Source organism: Aulonocara stuartgranti (genome assembly GCF_965226115.1).
Source record: "Aulonocara stuartgranti genome assembly, chromosome: 8".
NCBI lineage: Eukaryota > Metazoa > Chordata > Actinopteri > Cichliformes > Cichlidae > Aulonocara > Aulonocara stuartgranti.
The window spans coordinates 26,465,560-26,489,204 of NC_138959.1; the positions used below are offsets into that span (position 1 = coordinate 26,465,560).

Genomic DNA, 23,645 nt, shown 5'->3' on the forward strand with positions numbered 1-23,645 from the left:
TTGGCTTTTAGTCTTTGGCATACACTGATTCAAATCCTGAGGACATCTTGAATTGTGGTGTACATTAATCAAAAACATGGCCTGGATTTTGAGAAGACCTTCTATTATAAAACCCCCACCAGCAGGAGATCCAGAGTTACCAGTCTTATGATAGAGAGCTGACCTCTTGCTTGATTTCTTACTTACTTCCAGCAGCACAGTTGTTAGTTTTTATTGTTGCTGTGCAAACCAGCAGGAGGCCAGTTAGGTAAAAGGGGAGAAAATGTGGGCTCATACTGGTGGATTCTTGGATGTCTTTTACAGGGCAAAACTCCCTGACGTGTGGGCTTGTGTGTGTGTCAGATGTGGATTTGGAGGAGTTGGGGAGTGGGGAAGGCCAGACAGCAGTGAACAAAAGTGAGAGAGACTCAGTGAGAGCACCAGACAGCCTAGCTGAAATACCAAGCCTTCTGTATGCATGCGTGTATTTGCAGATGTGTGTGAGTGGTGTTGCGGGTCAGGTCCCTGTGTTTGCAGCCCGTTCATACAGAAGAAGCAGGGATGAGGGAGAGAGAGGAGCTCAGGAGAGCCATAGAGCAGAGTGACCGGCTCCTTTCCAAGGTCCGTGAACTAGAGGAGCAGAACACCCAGCTTAACAAGGAAAAGAATGAGGTGGCCACTAAATACCGAGCTGTAAGTCTCTGCTGCTTTTCCCTCTATGCCTCAACTTTATTCTTTCCCTTTCCCCTTTAAATAAGAAATTCTTTTGTTTCACTAACTTGATACTTTGGAACTCACATAATTTGTGATTAAGCTTGAATTTCTGCTCGATAAGGGATTTTGAACGTGGTCATTATACCAGCCCCTAGTGTATGAAATTAAGTGGATAATGATACCTTTGCTGAGGGAGAGACAGAAAGAGAGAGAGGGATGGAGTCACTGTGGCAGTCGTATTAAATCTGGATTTTCCTTTTCTTGCTGTGCTGACTATTTTCCAACTGATTATTTCATGTAGTGAAGAAGCACAAAGTATCTTATTTTTATTTGTTTTTGTACCCAGACTGCTGTCAGTGCTGTGGGGCACCATACTGTTCCTTGGCTTCAGACTCACAGTATTACTGGTTTATTCCAAGGAGGAGTGTTTGAGTGGCACATTCCCTTCTTTATAGCTTCATAGGAGAAATAGAACAACCATTTTCTTGTCAGTCCATTAAAGAAGCACGACAAAACTAGCATTAGCACAAAAGCAAAATTACAAATAAATGATATCGTTTCTTTTTTCTTAATTTGCAAATACCTGAAGTGACACGTGTGAACTCAGCTTTTACCCACTGAGGATTAAGTCTGGTGATGACTCCAACCCCAATCCTAACCCTTACTCTAACAATAGGTTTAAGTCTAAGCAGTTAGGGAAACAAAGAAAGTAATCATTTTAACTAATCTACATCAAAAAATGTTCACATTAAAATAAAAATCCATTTAGATTTTCTTGAAAACATAGGTTAGGAGTAACCTCCTATGACAACTTCAGAGTACTATTAGGTACTAATCAAGTACTACTTTTGCAGGACCAGGCTGTTTGAGATATAAACTGGAGTGTAAATGTGGGACAGTCTCTTCTTCTTGTTGGTGGTCTTGCCATTCTGGTTGTGATACTGCCCAGAGTTCTATGCTAAACAAACATGACAAAACAGAAACCTTCACCTGTCTATGAGCTCTGGGCTTTTGGCCACCATCCCCTCTCCTAGTCTCCAAATCAACAAGAGGGTTAACTTAGTTTGTGTTACCTGTTTTGGTGCTCTGCATGTCTAGGAAGCCTGTGTGTAAGGCTTCAGACAATCTTCGTGAAGCAAAGGTTTCTGTTGTTTAAGATTTTTGGTAGTTACATCAACGTTAACTTCCACCAGTGAACCCCTTGGCGATGGGGTTAGAAGTAGGTTAGGTTGGATTTTAGCTATGTTACACAATTAGAAGATGTTACTGTTCAAATCAACTCTAAATTTGGCCTGACAGCTTCTTCTCTTATAACGTCTCTATTTGGTTAATAGGTGACAATTCAATATAAAGGGGAAGATTTGAACCTAACCCTGACAAGTGCAACAGTATCGACTTCTTATACTTGTGCGGCTTTTCCATAAAACATTATTTAGAAGTTGAACCAGAAGCTCCTTTTTACTGAACACAAATCCTGATGTTAGGATGTCTCAGGAAGAAAAACTTGAAAGTTTAAAAAGTTCAAATAACTGCTTTCTATGTTGTATTGAGTTAGGGCATTATTTAGAGAGATTTAGGTGCTTCAAGATAACTTATTAGTTGTGAGAAATAAATCCATCCTTCAGGCAGAGGATTTAGTGTGAGAGTGCTGCTGCCAGTATTTGTTGAAAATGCTCCAGGGTTGCCCATGGGATCTGGTCATTATTGGTGCTGAGTGCCTTAGCAGACTTTTCATATGGCTTTGATGGAATACATCATAAAGGCTTTCAAGGAGCTGGACCGTGGCCTTTGTCACTGTATTTTACCAGCAATCATCTTTCTTGTCCTTGTGTGCCTCTAATTACAGTGACCTTCAGAAGATTTCTTCTGCATAGTCACTTTGTTTGATGACTTGCAGCTGATCTTCCTTTCTTTATTGATATAACAAGTAAGTCTTTAAAGTGGGTTTAATTCGGAGGAAAAGAATTTCCTTTATAATCAGCATTCTTCCAAATTTTATAAAGTTACTTCAGCAGAGACAAAGTGTTAGGACTATAATCCCCCCCCCCCCCCCCCTTTTTATTACCCTTTTAGAGTAGAACATAACTTTTTATTGAAATCACCAGGTGTGCACTGGCTCCCACTGTGTCTTTTTTTCACTGCTTAGATTAGCCAGCCACAAATAATGACGTGAATCTGCGGAGGAGACAGATCAGCCAGCAGAGTTCATATCTTGGAGACCTCCAGATTTGACTGCAGTGAAAAATGTGACCCCTTGTCAGAGTTGTTTAATGCTAAGGAAGACTTCCAGTTTTCCAAGGGAGTTTTGTCTCAGACTTCATTACCCAAGTTGTTTGCTAAGGGACACATCTGTTATCTGGGGTACAATAAAATCCTCCTTATGAATCAACCCTGATGCATATCTGCCCTGTTAGGTCAATACTGTTCTGGCAGATTGACATTCTGTTGGCTTACTGTTAATAAAGGGTCATATACTATTAGACTGTCAACCTCAACAACCAAAAAGATGAAAGTTTTCCACTTTGTTGGTCTGGCTTTCCAATATTAAACTAAAGCGATTCAATCCAGCCTGTGAAAAAGATCATTTTGCTTTCCTTTTCAACAGCTGGTTTTGTGGAAAGACAGCTGACAAATTAAAAAGAAAAACTCAAATCTTTTAACCCCTACAGTACAGACACCCAGCACCTTTGTTATGCTGTGGTGGCATTTTACAGGCGTGGTTTGGGTCAATAGAGAGAAAGGTCACAAATTACAAATTAGTACAAAGTTGGTCTGAATGACCAGCTTTGTTATATGATTTCAACTAGTTTATGGAACTATTCCTGTCGTATGTGGTGGCCTATCTCCTTATCAGTTTTTTTCTTGAAGTTAGTTATTTGGAGTGAGGCCAGCAGACACCAATCAGCTACAGATCCTTTTGACAGAATACTTGTCAGTCAAAGTAGCCCTAAATCAACTCAAATTAATACTATTCAATTCAATTTACAACAGTAGTTGCCTTATGGTGCTTTATATTGTAAGGTAAAAACCCTACAATAAACTCCGGCTTATAGTGTACGTTAAAAAAATCCAGTATATAGATAAATGACAGAATGAGTTATGACAGAATGCACATTTGTTATGAAGGGGCAAACTATACATACAGTAAAAGCCAAAAACTTCCTACTAGCCTCTAAACGTGTTATTTCATATTTTAAAGTTAGGTATTTTAACATGGAAGTATATGGCGATTGAGTCACTTTTGGATCTAAAACCAAGTGTCCATTTGTGGAACTGCAACTTTTTAAACTCTGCCTTGGCTTAAAAATTTCAGGAGGTTTCTGCAGAACAAGCATAGTACTAGCACATCCATAGTTAATATGATATCTGAGTTTAAATTAAATTGACAAACTTTTCCATTCCTGACCTGTTAGTGTGGCTACAGAAAAAAAAAGGCAATACTAAAGAACAGATGGTAAAACTAAATGAGGAATTTGAGGGTTGACACTGCATGATAAGCAGAGTTTTCCTTTTTCTGATATTCAGACCAACTTTGGTACAAATGGATATAAACAGAAAATGCCACTGTTTACCGCCCAGTTACTGCTAATGGGAAATAAATGTGCCTTCCTGCAGCACTATCCAGATGCCCCAATTCTGCATGTGGAAAAACTTTCAGCCTGGATAGACTTTGGAGTTTCTGAGGCCTGAGGCGAACTGTGGGACAAAAGACTGGCAGGGAGAGATGAATGAGCAGTGTAAAGAAGAGGAGTGAGTAGGGTAAAGAGAAGCTAGGGAATAGAAGATTGACTTCAAGGGCAAGAGGGAGCGAGCAAATGAATGGAAGAACAAATTAGTCAGGAGTGATAAATTTTGACAGGAGTTGGAACTGGAAAGCCTGCGAAATAATGCTAGAGACACATTACTTTTGTAGTTGGAAGATATTTCATGATGAAGTTTTTATATTTTCTCCTTTACTTTGCACCAGACACATTTACCTTATATGCAAAAGATGTCTGCTTTTAGGTTAGGAGGACAAAAAAACCCAGCATAAGGAAATCACGCGATCATTTAAAACTAGTAGCAATAACGAGCCCGGATAAATGGGATGGTTGCCAATTTGCAAGCACAAGACAATGGTTATTGTAAAGACTGACATTCCTGTAGTCAGATATTAAATTAAATTTGCTCAAAGCACAGCTATGAAAAAGTGCAGCTTCTCAGGAGTGTTAGCATTTAAATAATCTGTGCAAAAAGATCCAGCAGATGAACCCGTAGCCTCCCCTTCCCTCTGGGGTTATCACTCATCTTACCCTGATGATGTTAAAAGGATGGCTGTCAGTTAAATACCAGGCATCTGGCCTCAATGTGGCAATATTTTGAGCTTGAGACACTATACAACTATTGGCTGCATTTGGCACTGAGAAAGCCAACACAGCCAAAGACATGTAACCAGAGGGCTTTCCTGTTATGCTTTTGCCTAGTAACCATGTCCTCACATTACATTATAACTCTGTAATCACAGTCAGCTGTCATTTCAATCTCTGGATGAATGAATAAGACCTAAAACAGCAGTGTAAACAGGAAATGTGCTGTGTTTCATAAAGTGACTTGGTTCTAGAGTTGGTATAATGAAAATCTGATATAGTCTCGAGTTATCTGTGTGTCTCAGTCACTGGCAGCTGCTTGTCAGATATGTGAGTGTTGGTGTTGGACATGAGCAGTGTCTGGTTGGGCAGCCTGGACGAGCACAGTCTCAGGCTTCTCCAGCTCTAGTGGGAGTAACATGAACAGAACTCTCTGTGCTGCCACTCTGCATAAGAACCCAGACCGCATTGTCAAAATAAAACAGTATAAATTCTCAGAAAGCCTATGTTTGTCTTTTTTTGTGGCTGGATATCTTTCATGATGGCATTGGCTTGTCCTGCCTCATATATCTGTGTCCACTGTTGGACGACTTTAAATTCAGTGTTATTCTAACTCTTTGTAAGTTAGGAAGGTCGTGTGTGATTTTAGCTGCACATTCTGTGGTTTAGAGGGGGATAAGTCATATACAGCACATGATTTTGTTTTTCCTGATACTTCCAATTATATATATGTTAGATATAATTAATGTTACATATTTACTCATTATAGTTTCTGCTGTGTTTTGTGACATAAATATACATCATTATGTACAGGTAGCATGCTACATACCAAGGCTTTTACTTTCCTAAAAATAACTTAAAACAAAAAATATGTGAGATACTGTTCTTTACTTGTATCACTCAAAAGAATAACATATATACATTAATGATACTCCTATCATGCTTCAGTACAGCCACCATATTCCTGTGGTAATCAGTTTCCACTGACAAGTTTGTTCTTGTCTTAATCACAGTACCATCTCCATTATTGATGTTAGCTCAAATAAGGAAATGCTTGGTTAAGTCTTTGTGGGGTCTCAGTAACTTCATTAAAAAAAACAAAGGAAACCCCCCCTATCAACACTTAAATGTAAAGCACAATACGCCTCTTTGTTCTTGCTAAGATGAATGCTGTGGCATTGTGGGGGACCATGTGGGCGTGGGCACACATGACATTTATGTCAATTATAACCGAGAGGAGAAAAGGCATTCTGACTTACTGCCCTTGTTTTTTCTTTTCTCTGCTTGGGCTTTGAGGGTACAGCTGAGGGCTGCGTTTCTGTGGTAGAAAGGCACAACTTTACAGGCTTTTCTTTGGACCTGACATCCTACACCAACCACCATCCCTGTGGGACACCCTTGGATCCCCACCCGAGAAACTAGGGAGAACCACCTGTTTCTGGACTACAGCAAGGGAATAAAGCAGCAGAGGTAGCCTTTGTGGTGAAACAGCCTTGAGAGTGGACCAAATAGTGGCAATTTCAAAGAGGTCCAAGTACAGAGGAATGTTTGGATTCCAGCAGCTTATACCAGCACACCCATATGAATGGCTGATTGAGTGGGAGTGGAAGAACGAGATAAAAAAAAACAAAGAAGAAAGACAGGGCTGATAGATTAAGGAAGGAAAAGAATGGTGAGCAGAGCTGCAAATGTGTAAGGGAGGGGATCTGTAGGGTGAGTATAGACGAGAGCAACACCAGGGAGGGAATTACTACTGTCACTCCTCTTCAAACCCACCTGTAACAACCAGAACAGCTGTACACCGAGTCAAAGGAAGAGAAAAAGGCTCAGTTAAGCCTAGCTGTGGGACGGAAATACTGTTGGGCAAGCTGCGGCAGGTGAAGTTGGAAGCGTGTACGGTAGAGGAAGTACCACAGAGATGATGTCTGGGAGACGAAATCAGTGTCGTCACCCCATTTTTGATGACTCAGAGGAAGCCAATGGGAACCACGCAGATAATGGACCAGAACCAGAACCTGAGGAACTGGATTGGGATAGCTATAGCACCACACTGGAGCACAGAATAGCAGCTGTGGGTAAAGCATACAATAAAGTAAAGCATGTATTAGGCTAATTCTGGAGTATATATTGTGCTGGGAGAATTTTGGTTTTTTAAGATAACCGGTGTCTTCATAGCAGGAAAAGCACACAAGTTACTCTGTAGATATTTAAGTTCTCCAGTAAACACCACAAACTAAGGCAGGTAAATGTTAAAAATGCCAGTTGCCTGACATTTTATTCTTTATTTGTATATTTAATTATATTCCTTATTACTTATAATAATTATTTTATTGCTTATACCTCTGTGTCTCCTCCTGTGACATATGGTAAACTTGAGTTTAAGCTAAGTGAAGAATTTGAAACTAAGTATAAATAGTAAAAAAAAAAAGTAATAGTGGCATATGTTCTCTTATAGTCTAGCAGTTGTGAATTACCAGGACAATTTTGTAGTTTTTGGCTTTTGGCTGTAGTTGGCTTTTGAGACTGTGTATGAAGTGGTAGAAAAGGTAAGAGATATTAGCAGCTCTTATAAATGAATTTTTGGGGCTTTTTTTGCACCTTAAATAACGCAGTAAATATAGACAAGAAAGCATGTAGAAGTTAAAGTTATCAAAAGTATAAACTGTTTGTTTTTTTTAAGTGACAGTCGTTGTGAAATGCTTAGATAGTATAAAAATATTAGCAGTAGTTCTAATAGCAATGCTAGCTAAAACGCCACTGCTGAGTTATAGCTAGCATAGCAGGACAAGCTTTAAATACTATTTCGTTTCAAAGGTAAACAAGGTATAACACTTAACAAATGTTGTTCTTTACAGAATTTTACATCTATATATATATATAAACACCCAGCACGCCCCTGCGGGCGGTTTATCCTTCAAGCTCGGGTCCTCTACCAGAGGCCTGGGAGCTTGAGGGTCCTGCGCAGTATCTTAGCTGTTCCCAGGACTGCGCTCTTCTGGACAGAGATCTCCGATGTTATTCCTGGGATCTGCTGGAGCCACTCGCCTAGCTTGGGAGTCACCGCACCTAGTGCTCCGATTACCACGGGGACCACCGTTACCTTCACCCTCCACATCCTCTCGAGCTCTTCTCTGAGCCCTTGGTATTTCTCCAGCTTCTCATGTTCCTTCTTCCTGATATTGCTGTCATTTGGAACCGCTACATCGATCACTACGGCCGTCTTCTTCTGTTTGTCTACCACCACTATGTCTGGTTGGTTAGCCACCACCATTTTGTCCGTCTGTATCTGGAAGTCCCACAGGATCTTAGCTCGGTCATTCTCCACCACCCTTGGGGGCATCTCCCATTTTGACCTCGGGACTTCCAGGTTATACTCGGCACAGATGTTCCTGTACACTATGCCGGCCACTTGGTTATGGCGTTCCATGTATGCCTTGCCTGCTAGCATCTTGCACCCTGCTGTTATGTGCTGGATTGTCTCTGGGGCATCTTTACACAGCCTGCACCTGGGGTCTTGCCTGGTGTGATAGACCCCAGCCTCTATGGATCTTGTACTCAGAGCTTGTTCTTGTGCTGCCATGATTAGTGCCTCTGTGCTGTCTTTCAGTCCAGCTTTGTCCAGCCACTGGTAGGATTTCTGGATATCAGCCACCTCCTCTATCTGCCGGTGGTACATACCGTGCAGGGGCCTGTCCTTCCATGATGGTTCCTCGTCTCCCTCCTCTTTCTTGGGTTTCTGCCGCCTGAGGTATTCACTGAGCACTTGGTCAGTTGGGGCCATCTTCCCAATGTATTCTTGGATGTTCGTTGTCTCATCCTGGACTGTGGTGCTGACACTCACCAGTCCCCGGCCCCCTTCCTTCCGCTTAGCGTACAGCCTCAGGGTGCTGGACTTGGGGTGAAACCCTCCATGCATGGTAAGGAGCTTTCTTGTCTTTATGTCAGTGGCTTCTATCTCCTCCTTTGGCCAGCCTATTACCCCAGCAGGGTACCTGATCACGGGCAGGGCGTACGTGTTGATGGCCCGGATCTTGTTCTTACCATTTAGCTGACTCCTCAGGACTTGCCTGACCCTCTGCAGGTACTTGGTGGTTGCAGCTTTTCTAGCGGCCTCTTCATGGTTCCCATTCGCCTGCGGGATCCCCAGGTACTTGTAACTGTCCTCTATGTCTGCAATGTTGCCTTCTGGTAGTTCAATCCCCTCAGTTCTGACTACCTTCCCTCTCTTTGTTACCATCCGACTACACTTCTCCAGTCCGAACGACATTCCAATGTCATTGCTGTATAGCCTGGTAGTGTGGATCAGTGAATCGATGTCTCGTTCACTCTTGGCATACAGCTTGATGTCATCCATGTACAGGAGGTGGCTGACAACTGCTCCGTTCCGTAGTCGGTATCCGTAGCCAGTCTTGTTAATGATCTCACTGAGGGGGTTCAGGCCTATGCAGAACAGCAGTGGGGACAGAACATTTCCTTGGTAGATCCCGCACTTGATGGCAACTTGTGCTATGGGCTTGGAGTTGGCCTCTAGTGTTGTGCGCCACATCCCCATTGAGTTCCTGATGAAGGCTCTTAGGGTCCCATTGATCTTGTACAATTCTAGGCATTCCAGTATCCAGCTGTGGGGCATTGAGTCATAGGCCTTCTTGTAATCAATCCAGGCAGTGCACAGGTTGGTCAGTCTGGTCTTGCAGTCTCGGCTGACTGTTCTGTCTACCAGTAGCTGGTGTTTTGCGCCTCTGGTATTCTTGCCAATTCCTTTCTGTGTCCCGCTCATGTATTGACCCATGTGCCTGTTCATCTTAGCCGATATGATACCTGACAGGAGCTTCCATGTGGTACTGAGGCAGGTTATTGGTCGGTAGTTGGAGGGGACCGGTCCCTTCTTGGGGTCCTTGGGGATCAGGACTGTATATATATATATATATATATATATATATATATATATATTCGGAGCACTAGGTGCGCTGACTCCCAAGCTAGGCGAGTGGCTCCAGCAGATCCCGGGAATAACATCGGAGATCTCTGTCCAGAAGAGCGCAGTCCTGGGAACAGCTAAGATACTGCGCAGGACCCTCAAGCTCCCAGGCCTCTGGTAGAGGACCCGATATATATATATATATATATATATATATTAGGGGTGCAACGATACTCGTATGGATATTGAACCGTTTGATACAGTGCTTCGGTTTGGTACGCATATGTATCGAACAATACAAATTTTTAATTTATTTGATCAACTTTCCTTCTGACGATGCTGTCTGTGTTGAGCGCTCAGTGAACCTCCCCCACCCTCATTCAGATGTGGCGTTTGGAATTATTTTGGTTTTCATGTGACGTATGACCCTGAAGGTAAGCGCGTCATGGACAAAAGTAAAACAGTATGTTGGATGTGCCACGCAATGCTCAATTACATTGGTGGGAACTAGTGTGTTAGCGCAGTTAGCTCGTTAACGTGTTGGCCGTCCAGGCACGGGGCGGTAGCTCGTTAACTTGCCGTGTTGTGGCGTTAAGGTCATTTCAACGAGATTAACGCTGACAACACTAGTGGGAACACAACGAATATGACTGCACATTTACTCCGACATCATCCTAGTGCAAAGACAAGTGGAAGCAGACAAAAACAACAAGCACGCATGCTACAAACTTTACCCGAGTCATTTAGACAGCCGTTAGCACATGATTCTCCTTATGGGGACCTGATATGTTTAATATGCTGCTGAGAATATAGCCCAGAAGAAGCGGATAGTATAGCTTTTATTTTGGTAAGAGCCATTTCTCTGTAATAAACTCTCTTTTCCAAAGATGAGTGATTCCTCGATCAGATATATTTATTTTTTTATTACTTTGTTGTTTCAGCAACATTAAATTTAAAAACTGTAATTTTGTGTATCGTTGCACCCCTAATTAGGGGTGCAACGATACACAAAATTCACGGTTCGGTTCGATACTTTGGTGTCACGGTTCGATATTTTTTTGATACAAAAAAAAATGTTCATGCCTTTTTAATTTGTCATTTATTAAAATTATAAATATATATTTTAACTCAAAAGTACAGTTTTTAAATTTAACCCTAACCCTTGTGCCTGTTTTTTATTTTGACAGCGAATGCGCACCTGTGGACCACTTATGTGCACCCCTGGTTATTTAGCTCATCATATCCAGCCACAGAAATTCTTTTGTCCATGAAACCATAAAGCTGCACTTTCTTTTTACCTTATAGTCTGATTTTATCATAACTTTTCTGTTTTGTGGTAAGCTTTTCTTTGGCTGTCACTTCTTCACCCTGACCTGTCTTATTTGGCTCAGCAGAACTAAAATATATATCCTGCTGCTTTTACACAGGCACTCACATAACGCTCAGCAATTCTCTGCGCGATCAACCTCTCATATGTTTAAGCTTGCTGCGGGAGATTTCACTTGTCATGTTTGCATAGTAAGCTAACGATTAATAAGACGATGTCAGAGGAATTGGTGCGCAAATTATCATCACTCACCAATCAGTGCTGTCGCTCTCTATACACAGTTCGCGTGATTGCAAAGTGAAAGCAAAAAACAAGCGCAAATTCAAACGCGATTTCAATATGTCACATATTGACAGTGGCTCACCCATGCCAATGACATAATTACCCAGCTACATTTCCGAAAGAATGCAAAAGCATTGACATATATTTTTCCTTCCTACAATAGCCCGACGGGCAGGGAAGAGATAGATTTTGGTAGCCCGACTGGAAAAATCGCTAGCCCCAGGACGTCGGGCTAGCGATATTGCAAGCCCTGTATCTGATTGAGGAATCACTCATCTTGGGCTATATTCTCAGCAGCATATTAAACATATCAGGTCCCCATAAGGAGAATCATGTGCTAACGGCTGTCTAAATGACGCGGGTAAAGTTTGTAGCATGCATGCTTGTTGTTTTTGTCTGCTTCCACTTGTCTTTGCACTAGGATGATGTAAATGTGCAGTCATATTCGTTGTGTTCCCACTAGTGCTTTCAGGTTAATCTCGTTGAAATGACCTTAACGCCACAACACAGCAAATCTCCGTTAACGAGCTACCCCTGATCGCCCCGTGCGTGGGGCTAGACGGCCAACACGTTAACGAGCTAACTGCGCTAACACACTAGTTCCCACCCATGTAATTAAGCATTAAGCATTGCGTGGCACATCCAACATACTGTTTTACTTTAGTCCATGACGCGCTTACCTTCAGGGTCATACGTCACATGAAAACCAAAATAATTCCAAACACCAGATCTGAATGAGGGTGGGAGGTTCAATTTGCCATGTTGCAAGGAGAGCTTAACTTCTGTCTCGCTAGCTTGCCCTGCGCTCTTCCTTCTGACTATGCTGTCTGTGTTGAGCGCTCAGTGGATCTGCGCTCGACAGTGCAGCCTAGGCGGAGTAGTCGAACGCAGATTCACTGAGCGCTCAACACAGACAGCATCGTCAGAAGGAAAGTTGATAAAATAAATTACAAATTTTGTATTGTTCAATACATATGCGTACCGAACCGAAAGCACTGTATCGAACGGTTCAATATCGATACGAATATCGTTGCACCCCTAATATATATATTAAAATACATCATTGTAAGACAAGGATGTGTGTTTTATCATGGGGATTCTAGCTGGGCCTACCCTAGTTAGCTAAAAGCAACAGAAAAATGGATAGCGAAGAGTAAAATTTAAACGGGTAGATAACTGATAATAACAGGTTGAAGGATGTAGCCTGTGAGGAACCAGCTATGAAGGACAGTATCGATGCCGTCTTGTTCCAGTAGCCCACTTCTCATCAGGGTGTCCTGGTTCCTCAACACCCGACATGGACCTTGTTAATCCGGGTAGGCTTGATTTAGTATAGGGGTTCTAGCTTAGGACCCTTACTGGATAGAGAAACCCGGGGCAGGAATCGGAGCCCTAGGTGCAGTGACTCCCAAGCTAGGTGAGTAGCTTTAGCAGATCCCAGGAACAACATCCAAGATCTCTATCCAGAAGAACACAATCCTAGGAACAGCTAAGATACAGCACAGGACCCTCAAGCTCCCAGGCCTCTGGTAGAGGACCTGAGCTTGAAAGATTGATGGCCCGCAGGGGCAAGAGGGAAATTTATATATACTTTTATAGTTTACAATGTATCACAAAACAGTTTCTTTTGGTTTAAGAATTCAGTCTCCAGCACAACAGTATCTGATGGATGTTTGTACAATGCCAATGTTTTGTTTTGTTTTTACTGGTTTTAGCTTAAAGAAGGCCATTGATATTAAGCTCCCTTTTATAATTACATCTTAATTACAGTCCATTAAAAGACAATGGAATCACACTCATGATCTATTAACTTAAGGGATAATGTCAATTTAAGAGACTGCTACATAAATTTCTAATGTAGAAAATGCCAGTGCATTATGAAACCCACTGTATCAAAAGATTTTTACAGAATTATAAGTACAGGTAGGACAAGCTATTGTATATTAATTACTGGTTGACTGAACAACCTCCTTCCTGCAGTTCTGTGTATTGCATATCTCACTATAGAAAAATGTATGTGCAAATTTGTTTGCACATACCCTTTGTGTTAAATAGGCTTGTATTCCATTCATACCTGGTAATACCTGTTTAGTAGTGACGAGGTAAAAGGGTTAAAGGTGCAAACAGCTTTGCACAGAAACTTGTGCGAGGAACTTAAAAAAAAGCACGGAAAGTCCTCCAACCAAGTACTTTTATGGAAATAAATGCAGATGGAAATGTGGTTGCTTGATCATTTCACAAATGCCCAGATATCTGGGTATGCTATTTGCTCATTTCTAAATGCCTTGCCCATGATGACTGGCCTATAAGAAAGTAACTGTAACAAAAGCAAAGCTCTCATAATATGGCCCTTTCACTACTGTTATGGATGGCAACTGATTAAATGATCTGGTGTTTGGTAGAACTTGCTTATCTGGTTGGTAATACACGTGACCATGTTACTTCTTAGCAGGACTATATTAAGGCAAGTGCACACTGACAGAGAGACGGTTCTTTGTGAAAGAGGATAAATTTCATCCTGTGGTAAGATTATCTTTGCATGAACGTCTTGAGGTTTGCTTCAGCTTCTTTAATTCAGCAAATCCCTTTATATTACATGTTTATCCTTAGCCTTTTACTAACAGTGTCAGCTTTTTCTTACCTTATCTTGCCCTTCTTTAAACTCCAGCGACACTGAGTTTGACAAAACTATTATGTTGCTGCATAAAAGATCTTTTACAACTAGATTAGAAGTTGGTACAAGGTCTGAGGACTGTGCAAAAAACAGTAAAACTGGACAAAAATTATTATTCGTAGCATATCTGGCACAAAATGAAATCCAGCCAATGCAATAATCTCCATAATACAGATCTACAGATTCATTCAGTTGAAAAGTAAGTGATTTAACTCTTAACCCCCAGGAGCAGGAGAGTGCCCAGGTATCTGAGCATCGCTGTGCCCAACTGGAGAAGGCAAGGCGTGAGCTGGAGCAGCAGCTGGAGGAGGAGGAGGTCTGCTCAGCCCAGCTGGCCCTTCACAGAGACAGGCTGGAGGCCGAGTGCAGCAGCCTCAGACGAGACCTGGAAGAGCTGGAGAGCGCTCTGACTGTAGCTGAAGAGGATAAACAGGTAGGGCATTTTTGGATCTTCGTGATATGATAATCTCTGGAACAAGGATTTTTGCGCAGAAAGAGAAGGACTGATTTGTAATATGGAAGGAGCATTTAGGAAGACGACAGATTGGCAGATGAAGGTACAGTTGTCATCCAGCTCTTTAATTTAAAACAAGCAGTAGCCAGGCAAGAAAACTAACAGACTGCAAGAAGCACTGAAGCCAGTGGATTTTGGCAAGTGGGAGGTGGATGGCTGGTGGTACACTTAATATGGTAACAGGCTGACTAAGTTAGACAGGTTAGCCAATCATAAAAGTAACAAAGTGAGGAAATAATATTGCCAGAAATGCACAAAGTCACTGATTACTAAATAAAGCATGGTATAACTTCAAACCATGACAAGGTTATAGTTTCAAAAAGTAACACTAGGGCAGGGGTGGGCAATCTCAGTCCACGAGGGCCGGTGTCCCTGCAGGTTTTAGATCTCACCCTGGGTCAACACACCTGAATCACATGATTAGTTCGTTACCAGGCCTCTGGAGAACTTCAGAACTTCTAATTTAGCCATTTAAATCAGCTGTGTTGGTTCGAGGACACATCTAAAACCTGCAGGGACACCGGCCCTCGTGGACTGAGATTGCCCACCCCTGCACTAGGGCCATATGTCTGTCTGTGTAGGATCTCAGTTGTCCAGGTCATGGTAGTCTCAGGAGCTGGAAAAGTCTGGTTTTAAGAACTGAAGAAGCCTCTTGGACTCTAAAAAGTGCAGTCGCCTTCTTTTCAAATACAAGGACCATCACTTTTCCAAAATATTAAATCTGAATGTAATTTGTTTGAAGTAATTAGCATTAAGTAGCATAGTGTTGACTGGTGGAACATTGAGCACCAGTACTGAAGAACCAGTCTGAAAAATAAAAACCAGAAAGCATAAAAAATGGAACTGAAACCCAAACAATGCGCATAGGTTCTGTTTTCAGTGAACATTTTTTCATCCATTATTATCTGTTTTAGAGAGATTCAGACATCTGTTCAATCCCTGACTCTGAACGGTTATGAAATGTTGATCATATTGTAGTTTGTCACAGTATTACCTGTTTCTATCCAGATCTCAGGTAAAACATCTTCCCACCAAGAGTGCTTGCACTCTTTTAGTTTTTTTTGTTTTTCCACGCTTTGCAGAAGCACGGTCTTCTCTGTGCAGAAACTAACAAGAAAGGGCTGTTCTGACACCTCCGTTACAGCCCCTGCCCCCCCAAACCCTTTTATCTATTTCACTGAGGTGTATTAAAGGATTAGGATCCTATCTTTGTTCAGGAATGCTGCAAAAATGTGTTGCACTCACAACACTGTGCGTGACAGTGAATTAAGATTTCTCTGGGTAGCAAAGCAGTGCTGAGTTGGAAATTTACTCTGAAGAATTTGATCTGCTCCATGATATTATAAACTTGATCCTCTAGTTATATGATGATTTTTTTTTTGCTGAGTGGCCTCCCGTGTGGCAAAGATACAGTAAGAGGGAAATGTCAGGGGGCTCAGAGAAGAGAACAAGACCAGACTGGTTTGATGGCGCAAAGCTTTGAAAAAGAAAATGATGAGACCTCCTCTGATGCCACAATAATCTTTTAGCTGGACAAGATGTGAGAAGAAAGTTTTGACTCACCTGTTCACTCTGAAATTTGTTGAAAAACATGTTAGTGTCCACGTACCGCAGTCTGCTGCCTTGCCTTGTTTTGCACATTTTTAACTCTCACCTTTCTCTCTAAGAGAAGAGAAAGCTTTGATGTCTACTAGAAAGAGGGATCGTGACATCTGTTTCTGTCATGATAGGAGACAATTGTTTGATGGTGTGGCTGCAGTCACAGGCTACAGACTCAAACTGCTGTATTCACAAGCAATCATGGTTACATGCCCAAGCAAACAGCGGTAGCTACAGAGGGAGGGGTTTTAGCCGAGTTAGATAAGAACAAAATCTATGTATAGATAGTTTAGCTTGGTCATTTTTTGAATGAATAAAATATTATCTGATGTACAAAGTGGCAGATGTTAAAAATTGCTATTAAGTTACAACCTGTGTCTGTTTTCATAGCTGTCACACAGTGAGGTAAGGACGCTGTCAGAGCAGCTTTTTCAGAGGGACGAGGTGGTGCAGAAGCTGCAGAAGGAAAAGGAACATCTGGTGGAGCTCAGCCAGGTATGCTGTTAAGTGTATGATACTGATATACATACATACCTGGGCTAATGTCTATTAATAGCTAAGCTCCATAAAAACTAGAGTTTACATTTTCCATAATGCAAGTAAACTGCTTTTCTTTTTTTGGCCTCATAAATGCCCTCATGCCTAATATCTCTCCAAATCCACTCCTTTCATTTATAACATAGATTGGAAATCACAGCCAAGCAGAGACAAGGTTTATTTTGGTCATTTTTAGAGGACTTTATGGGTAATGATGGATACCTTAACCCGTTGAAACACTGTTAATTTCCCAAAACTGATAAACTCCTCCAAAGCAACAGGGTTAGGGTTTGCACTATGCAACTGTTTTCACCCACTGAGTTGTATGAGAGATTAAAGGTGCTCTATGAAGGTTTCTTATTGCCCTAGAAGACATGTTTACATTCACTTTTGTTTACTTTGGCGTGTGGTTAGTGGCTCGGCTGCAGGGGAGGGGTGGAGCAGCGGGTTCAGGGTGTGGTTGCAGGGGAGGCTGACACACACCTGAGCTCCATCATCTTGTCATGGATCCCCAGTAAAAGATGTGCTGGGACATGAGGTGGGAGGTGTGTGTGCTACAAGCAGGGCAGCTGAAAAGTTGACCAGTGAAAAACACAGAGCAAATAAAAACGTGTGCGACTGCAAACGCTGTTGGTGTCAGGGCAGTTATTTCCACATTTACGAACTCTGATTATGTGTTCCTTTATTTTAGAAAATGCGTCGGACGTCATAAAACATTAACAAGATTGTTTAAAAAATATATATATTGTCTGCAGCTTAGATCACTGAAAATGACGACTCAACACCTCTTGTGTTCAGAAAGTGGTTAGGGTAGTCAGAAGGTAGTATGATATAAGATATTTTAATTTTCACCATTAATGAAAATCTTCCTACCAACCAAACATTCCTCTTGGTCATATTATGATTCTGTCATATAACAAACTTGTGATATTTTCCATTTTATCTTCATCATATACTCAGTAATTATCCCAGATATCCCAGAATACTTGTGGGGATAGGTTAATTGGATAATCCAAATTGCCACTAGGTGTGAATGTGCAAGTGAATGTGAGAGCGAATGGTTGTCTGTCCCTGTGTGTTGGCCCTGCGACAGACTGGCGACCTGTCCAGGGTGTACCCCGCCTCTCGCCCCATGACAGCTGGGATAGGCTCCAGCGCCCCCCGCAACCCTGGAAAGGATAAGCGGAAGCGAATGGATGGATGGATGGATGGATGGATCCCAGAATACCTGAGTATTGGTAACACACAATAAATTACCACGTAAATTAACATCAACAGAAGCACACACAAGAAGTACAGCACTGTTCTTCAATCTTGGTCATATACGTGAGTCACCTGCACAGAAGGTTCTGACTTGCATCTGTAATCTTTACGTGTACAACACACGGACATAGATATCTAAATAAGTCACAGACTGATAAAATCCTAGAATTTCCCACCAAATTAGAGAGCAAACTTTGTGGGTGGACTGTACTACACAGCAAGCAATATTATTTGTCAGGTAATTACGTTAAAATATTAAAAGATGTACCAACAGGACAAACATGTTTAACCAATCCAATTCATGTCCACAAAGTCTAGTTCACTAGTGGAAATCAAGCCTAGCCAACAGCATTTGGTTAATATTAATCCAGGCAGCCACGCCCCAGACTTTAAGTCTTAACAAAATGCAAACAGATTTCATTAACCGTGGAGCTATTTTATTAGAGATTAAAAATATTATTTGTACTAGGCTGTAAACATGTTATTCTTATGACTTGTTGGAAATCAATGGAGGTGATTCACTTTTACAGCCAGCCTCAAGTGGCCATTACAGGCACATAAGCGTTTGCTCCTTTTTTCAGCCCATTCCCTATAACAGACCATAAATTTGTACATGAATAGATTATCTTTTGCACTTGAAGCAAATGTTCTAATCTCAAAGTATGCATGTGCACACTTTAAAAAATATCTGTTTGCATTTTATTGGAAAACATTTAAATTGTAAATTTAACTCTTCCGTTCCCAAAAGCATACAGGGACGCTCCACTGGCTGTTTGACTCAGAATAAAACATGAGTTTAGGAAAAGGGAACCATATGGCCTGTGGACAGAAGTGGCACTCGTGATAAATGTGCTCTTCACCAGACACAGACCAGTCTCCTAGAAAAAAGAGAGAGATCTGAAGAATTCGCAGCCCTCAACAACCTCATCTTCCTTATGACAGCTATAAGAGGCCCTGTTTGCTAATTCCTCCCAGATGGTTCAACCAGTAGTAGCAGTCTTCTTCATTGTGTAATCCATGTGGACAATTTAGCATTAGTCCTCATTATGTTCCTACTGTTTGCTGAACATGTCTCAGATTATGGATTTGGCCTGGAATACAAGGAGACGCCTGTGGGGAAAAAAATTTAACACAAAGTGCACGCACTGCTGTTTGAGTGAGTTTAGTCTTCCTGTTTGATGCTTCGCTGCTTTTGCTCCCTGTTGATGAAAAGACAGATAAAAAACATCTCATCTATCAGATCAAACTGAAGATGTCTTCTGACATTTTCATGGTTAAGCAAATAAATCATATTTTTCCAAAGTACAAATATGGCAGACAGATGGACATGAGACAGACATTTAAGGACACATGTGCAGTCCAGGCTCAGACATCTTTTATCACCCTCAACAGCAGGCCATTGAGGACCTGCAGAGTGAAGAGGAGAAAGTCAACCTGCTGACCAAAGAGAAAACCAAGTTGCAGATGCACACTGAAGATGTATGTACATATTTTTCAAATTGAACATATAGTTCATACCATATGCACTACACAAATGTTTTTTTTCAATATTTATTCTGTAATTTCTGAAATTTGCAATGTGTTATAGCTCGGTGCGCTTTTAAATTAAAATGCAGGACTGTTCCGTCTAATTCCTCCCAAACGTGCTCACCTGGGTGTAATTGTAGGCTGTAGGGTGCTCTTCCATGATGTAAAGCTGGTTAATGTCTTTGAATGTTTTGAGTCATTGTCTTACTGCAGGATGGAGGCCTGGCCAACCACGTTGGCTTTTAAACTGCTAAAATTCCAACAGCTAGTCTATAATTTTGAACGTCTGTCATTTGTGTTAGATGGAAAACTATAAACTCACTGGAAAGTGTGTTAGGTAAATGTTGCGTTTAAGCCTTTTTTTAACCTTCAAAATTGCTCTCATGGTTCGTGGCACATGGTTGCTGCAGATTGGTCAGCTGAACATCCATGATGCAAATCTGCCACCGATTACTCAGGAACTCAGGAGATCAAAGTGTGCAGAGAAAAGATACACGACAACCTGAACTGTTGATACAAAGCAGGATGAACCCATCCTTTCCTGTTGTTTGTGACACATTCAGACCTTCCCATCCAAATGTATCAGCAGAAGTCAAGTAGTGTTATTTTATAAAATCTATAATATGTTAATAACTGATAAAACAATCTCTGATTTTATGAGACTACCTAGAGCTTTAACTGTAGACTCCATGATAACTTATTTTAAATATAAGGTCAGTGCCATTACACTGGTGTAACATTTGCATCCAACAGAAACACACATGTTGTACACATTAAAAGTAATAATAAGCTTATGAACCAACTATTCAACAGCAAAGTGAGGAATGGAAACTCATGGTTATTTAACTTAATTGTAACCCTGCTAGCCAATACAGCTTGGCAAAAATAGGGAAACACTGAAACATGTAATTTCACACATAAAAATTGTCAAATATAATAAATGGTGATTATAAAATATATTAAAAAGTGGCACAAAGCATTTCACTATTTGCAATTACAGTCAAGAAATATTGTTAAACCCTATTATTGAATCCGTCCTGTAACTTTCCTCATGCTCAGTTGGAGTACCAGCTGGAACAGGAGCGCCATCAGCGTGCTGAGCTAGAGAAGAGCAGGAGGAGGCTGGAGGGGGACAGCAGATCTTCGCAGGACAGTCTGGGAGAGATGGAGAAGATGAGGAATGGTCTGGAAGACCTCATTAAAAGGTCAGTCAAAGACGCGCTGCATGCTTATAGCAAACTTTTCAGAGTAGATGGGAAAAAAGCCAGTCAGCCAAAGTACTGTTTGCTCCTGACACCAACAATTTGAGGCTAAAGCTACATTCTGTTAAATTCTGTTGGGAAATTTTGCAGAGATTTTCATAGTTTCACAGAGACCTTCAATGATCTTCCGACGTTTTTTCTAGTGTAACATTGAGGCTTGCATCTCAGGGGTCTGCTGAATCATCCTGCTAATTACTGAGTAGACTGTCTGTAAAGACTCTGTTGATTCCCAGAAGATAAATCCAAATGTCCTTGTTGATGCCCTTGTTTTATTGCTAGCATTACCAGAGGGTCAAAATGTTGGCTTTTATATCAAAATTGATTAACATAGACATTTAGACAATGAAAAATCCAAATAATTAACAGTTTTCTTAAAAACCAAAGTGAGACTGATATGTTTAACTGTTGTATTACTTAAGAAAATATGGTACAGATGTCCACAATTTCACCAGGACCTATAATTTTATTTCGGTCCACCGTCATGAAAAGATTTTGAATCAGTTTTCTTAATTTATGCTAATTAGCGTTAGCATATTTGTAATGCTCTGTGAGATTTTCTGTTTACTGTATCGGTTCCAAAATATTAAAAAGTTTGCAGTGTGCCTAATGGCTGAAGGTTTTTTGTACTATAATACAGTACTATATATTGTACTATAATACAGTACTATATATTGTACTATAATACTGTGGTTGAAAATTATACAGGATATTGTTGTTATTTCCAGTTTGATCCTATTTGTAGTTTGTGGCATCACTACCTCATGGTCACAGTGGCTAAACATTGTGTGTCTGTCCTGTGGGTGGGGGGATAATAGTCATTCAGAATGTTTTGAGCTATACAATAAAGCATATTTGTTCAAAGAAGAAGACACACAGGTAGTATTTCAGGTCAAATTTCTAACTTGAGAAGCCTGGAGACTCTTGGAAAACATTAGCTTTCCAAAAGCATTTATAGCATTAGCAATTTTAAAGCTCCAGCCTATAAAAGTCAGTACAACCGATATTTTATTCTTTGAGACTGTCTATAAGGTTAAATCAGTCAAAATGTGGTTAAAGAAAGGACATAAACAGGGCACCATTATTAACATAAACATTTTCACAAACTGTGCATTTATCACAGCCATCATGATGGGTGGTAAACCCGTCTCTAAAACATTTATATCAGCCTATCTAAGCCAGAAAACATGGGGTGAATTTTTTCCCCCCATTTAGACTATATGCAAGTGACAACAAGTCTTATCTACTGTTGTCTTTTAATAGTACGCTGAACTGGAACCTAAGCTGATCTGATCTACTATCCCAAGGGAGAGAGAGCCTGATGGACTTTGGAAAATTTCTCACTCTTGTGTGCGTCTTATATCCTGAGGCAGCAGAGCTTGGACTCTATGAGAGTACATTGTCCTTTTGCATCTCTTTTAAGGTGTATGTACCTCTAGGGATTCACTAAGATCCCAGCATGTTGTTATCTGCCCAGTGATATAAAAACAGATGTAATCATTCACTGTACCCTACCCTGCAGCAACAATCTACTGAAGGCAAAAGCCTCCTGTCAGAAAACAAAAGTACAGTGCGCACCTACAATATTGTCTCCGTAACAAAGTTAAAACTTTTTCTCTTTGGCACTAATAGTTGCGTGACCTTCTTGAACATTAACAAAGTGAGTGACTCACTTGTTGCTAAGATACTATGGTATTCAAACAGTACTTATTGTCAGAGGCTATTAAATCTGCCACTCAGTATAACTTTAGTCCAGTGAAGCGTCACAGACATGGTGTTGCGATGTTGTCAAAGCACATACATATACAGAGCCTCACGTGCACGCCTCACAAATGTGACCAGAAGGTCAGATGGAGCAACCTTTTCATGTGACTGATACTCCTTTGTATTTGCTGTTGATCATTGCGGCTTTTAAAGCACTATTTTTTGTGCCGTGTGAAACACATTAAAGAACATTGTTGTAATGTGTGTAATGTTTATATTTATCAGTAGTTCAGTTTTAGATGTCCAGCCCCAAAATCCCGCGGTACCATGATGCTGCCTATATTAGCTAGTCCGGGGGTTTTTAAATGCAAGAGAAACTGTAGGGTTTTGGGAAACAGTTTTTGTGTTTTCTGAGCAAAAAACATCCTCTATGCTCATTAATTTCAATTATATATTCCTTTTCTCATTAAAGGAAGGAGCTGGAGATCAGCAGTACCAGCTCCAAACTAGAAGAAGAGGAGGCACTTAACTTTGGACTGCAGAGGAAGACCAAGGAGCTACAGGTAAGTTTGCATTTTGTTGTTTGTCTTCTGTCATTTAACACTAGCAGTCTTGTTTAACAATCGCATGGTGAGACCTAGCAGAAAGAAAAAAGAAATCACACACCCAAACAGGTGATATTAAATTTCACTTCAATTTTATTTATATTTATACAGCGCCAAATCACAACAAAAGTCACCTCAAGGCGCTTTATATTGTAAGGTAGAGCCTACAATAATACATAGAGAGAAAAACCCAACAATCATATGACCCCCTATGAGCAAGCACTTTGGCGACAGTGGGAAGGAAAAACTCCCTTTTAACAGGAAGAAACATCTGGCAGAACCAGGCTCAGGGAGGGGCGGGGCCATCTGCTGCGACCTGTTGGGGTGAGAGAAGGAAGACAGGATAAAGACATGCTGTGGAAGAGAGACAGAGGTTAATAACAAGTATGATTCAATG

At 41.0% G+C, this 23,645-nt stretch overlaps 1 protein-coding gene across 3 annotated transcripts in view; it reads left to right on the forward strand.

The window, feature by feature from the left end:
- LOC309712921 (uncharacterized protein MYH16) overlaps positions 1–23,645 on the forward strand; it is a 61,711-nt gene that overhangs the window by 15,708 nt on the left and 22,358 nt on the right. Inside the window, exons 1-6 of one of the 3 annotated variants that reach the window (XM_082544129.1) lie at positions 291–672; positions 14,467–14,673; positions 16,744–16,848; positions 19,546–19,632; positions 20,740–20,885; positions 23,116–23,206. In XM_082544129.1, the coding sequence (XP_082400255.1) occupies positions 541–672; positions 14,467–14,673; positions 16,744–16,848; positions 19,546–19,632; positions 20,740–20,885; positions 23,116–23,206 (768 nt within the window). In that variant the 5' untranslated portion in view covers positions 291–540. Of the gene's footprint in view, positions 1–290; positions 673–6,856; positions 7,111–14,466; positions 14,674–16,743; positions 16,849–19,545; positions 19,633–20,739; positions 20,886–23,115; positions 23,207–23,645 lie in introns of those variants that run through there. The other 2 variants (XM_082544128.1, XM_082544130.1) reach the window with 2 other exon arrangements.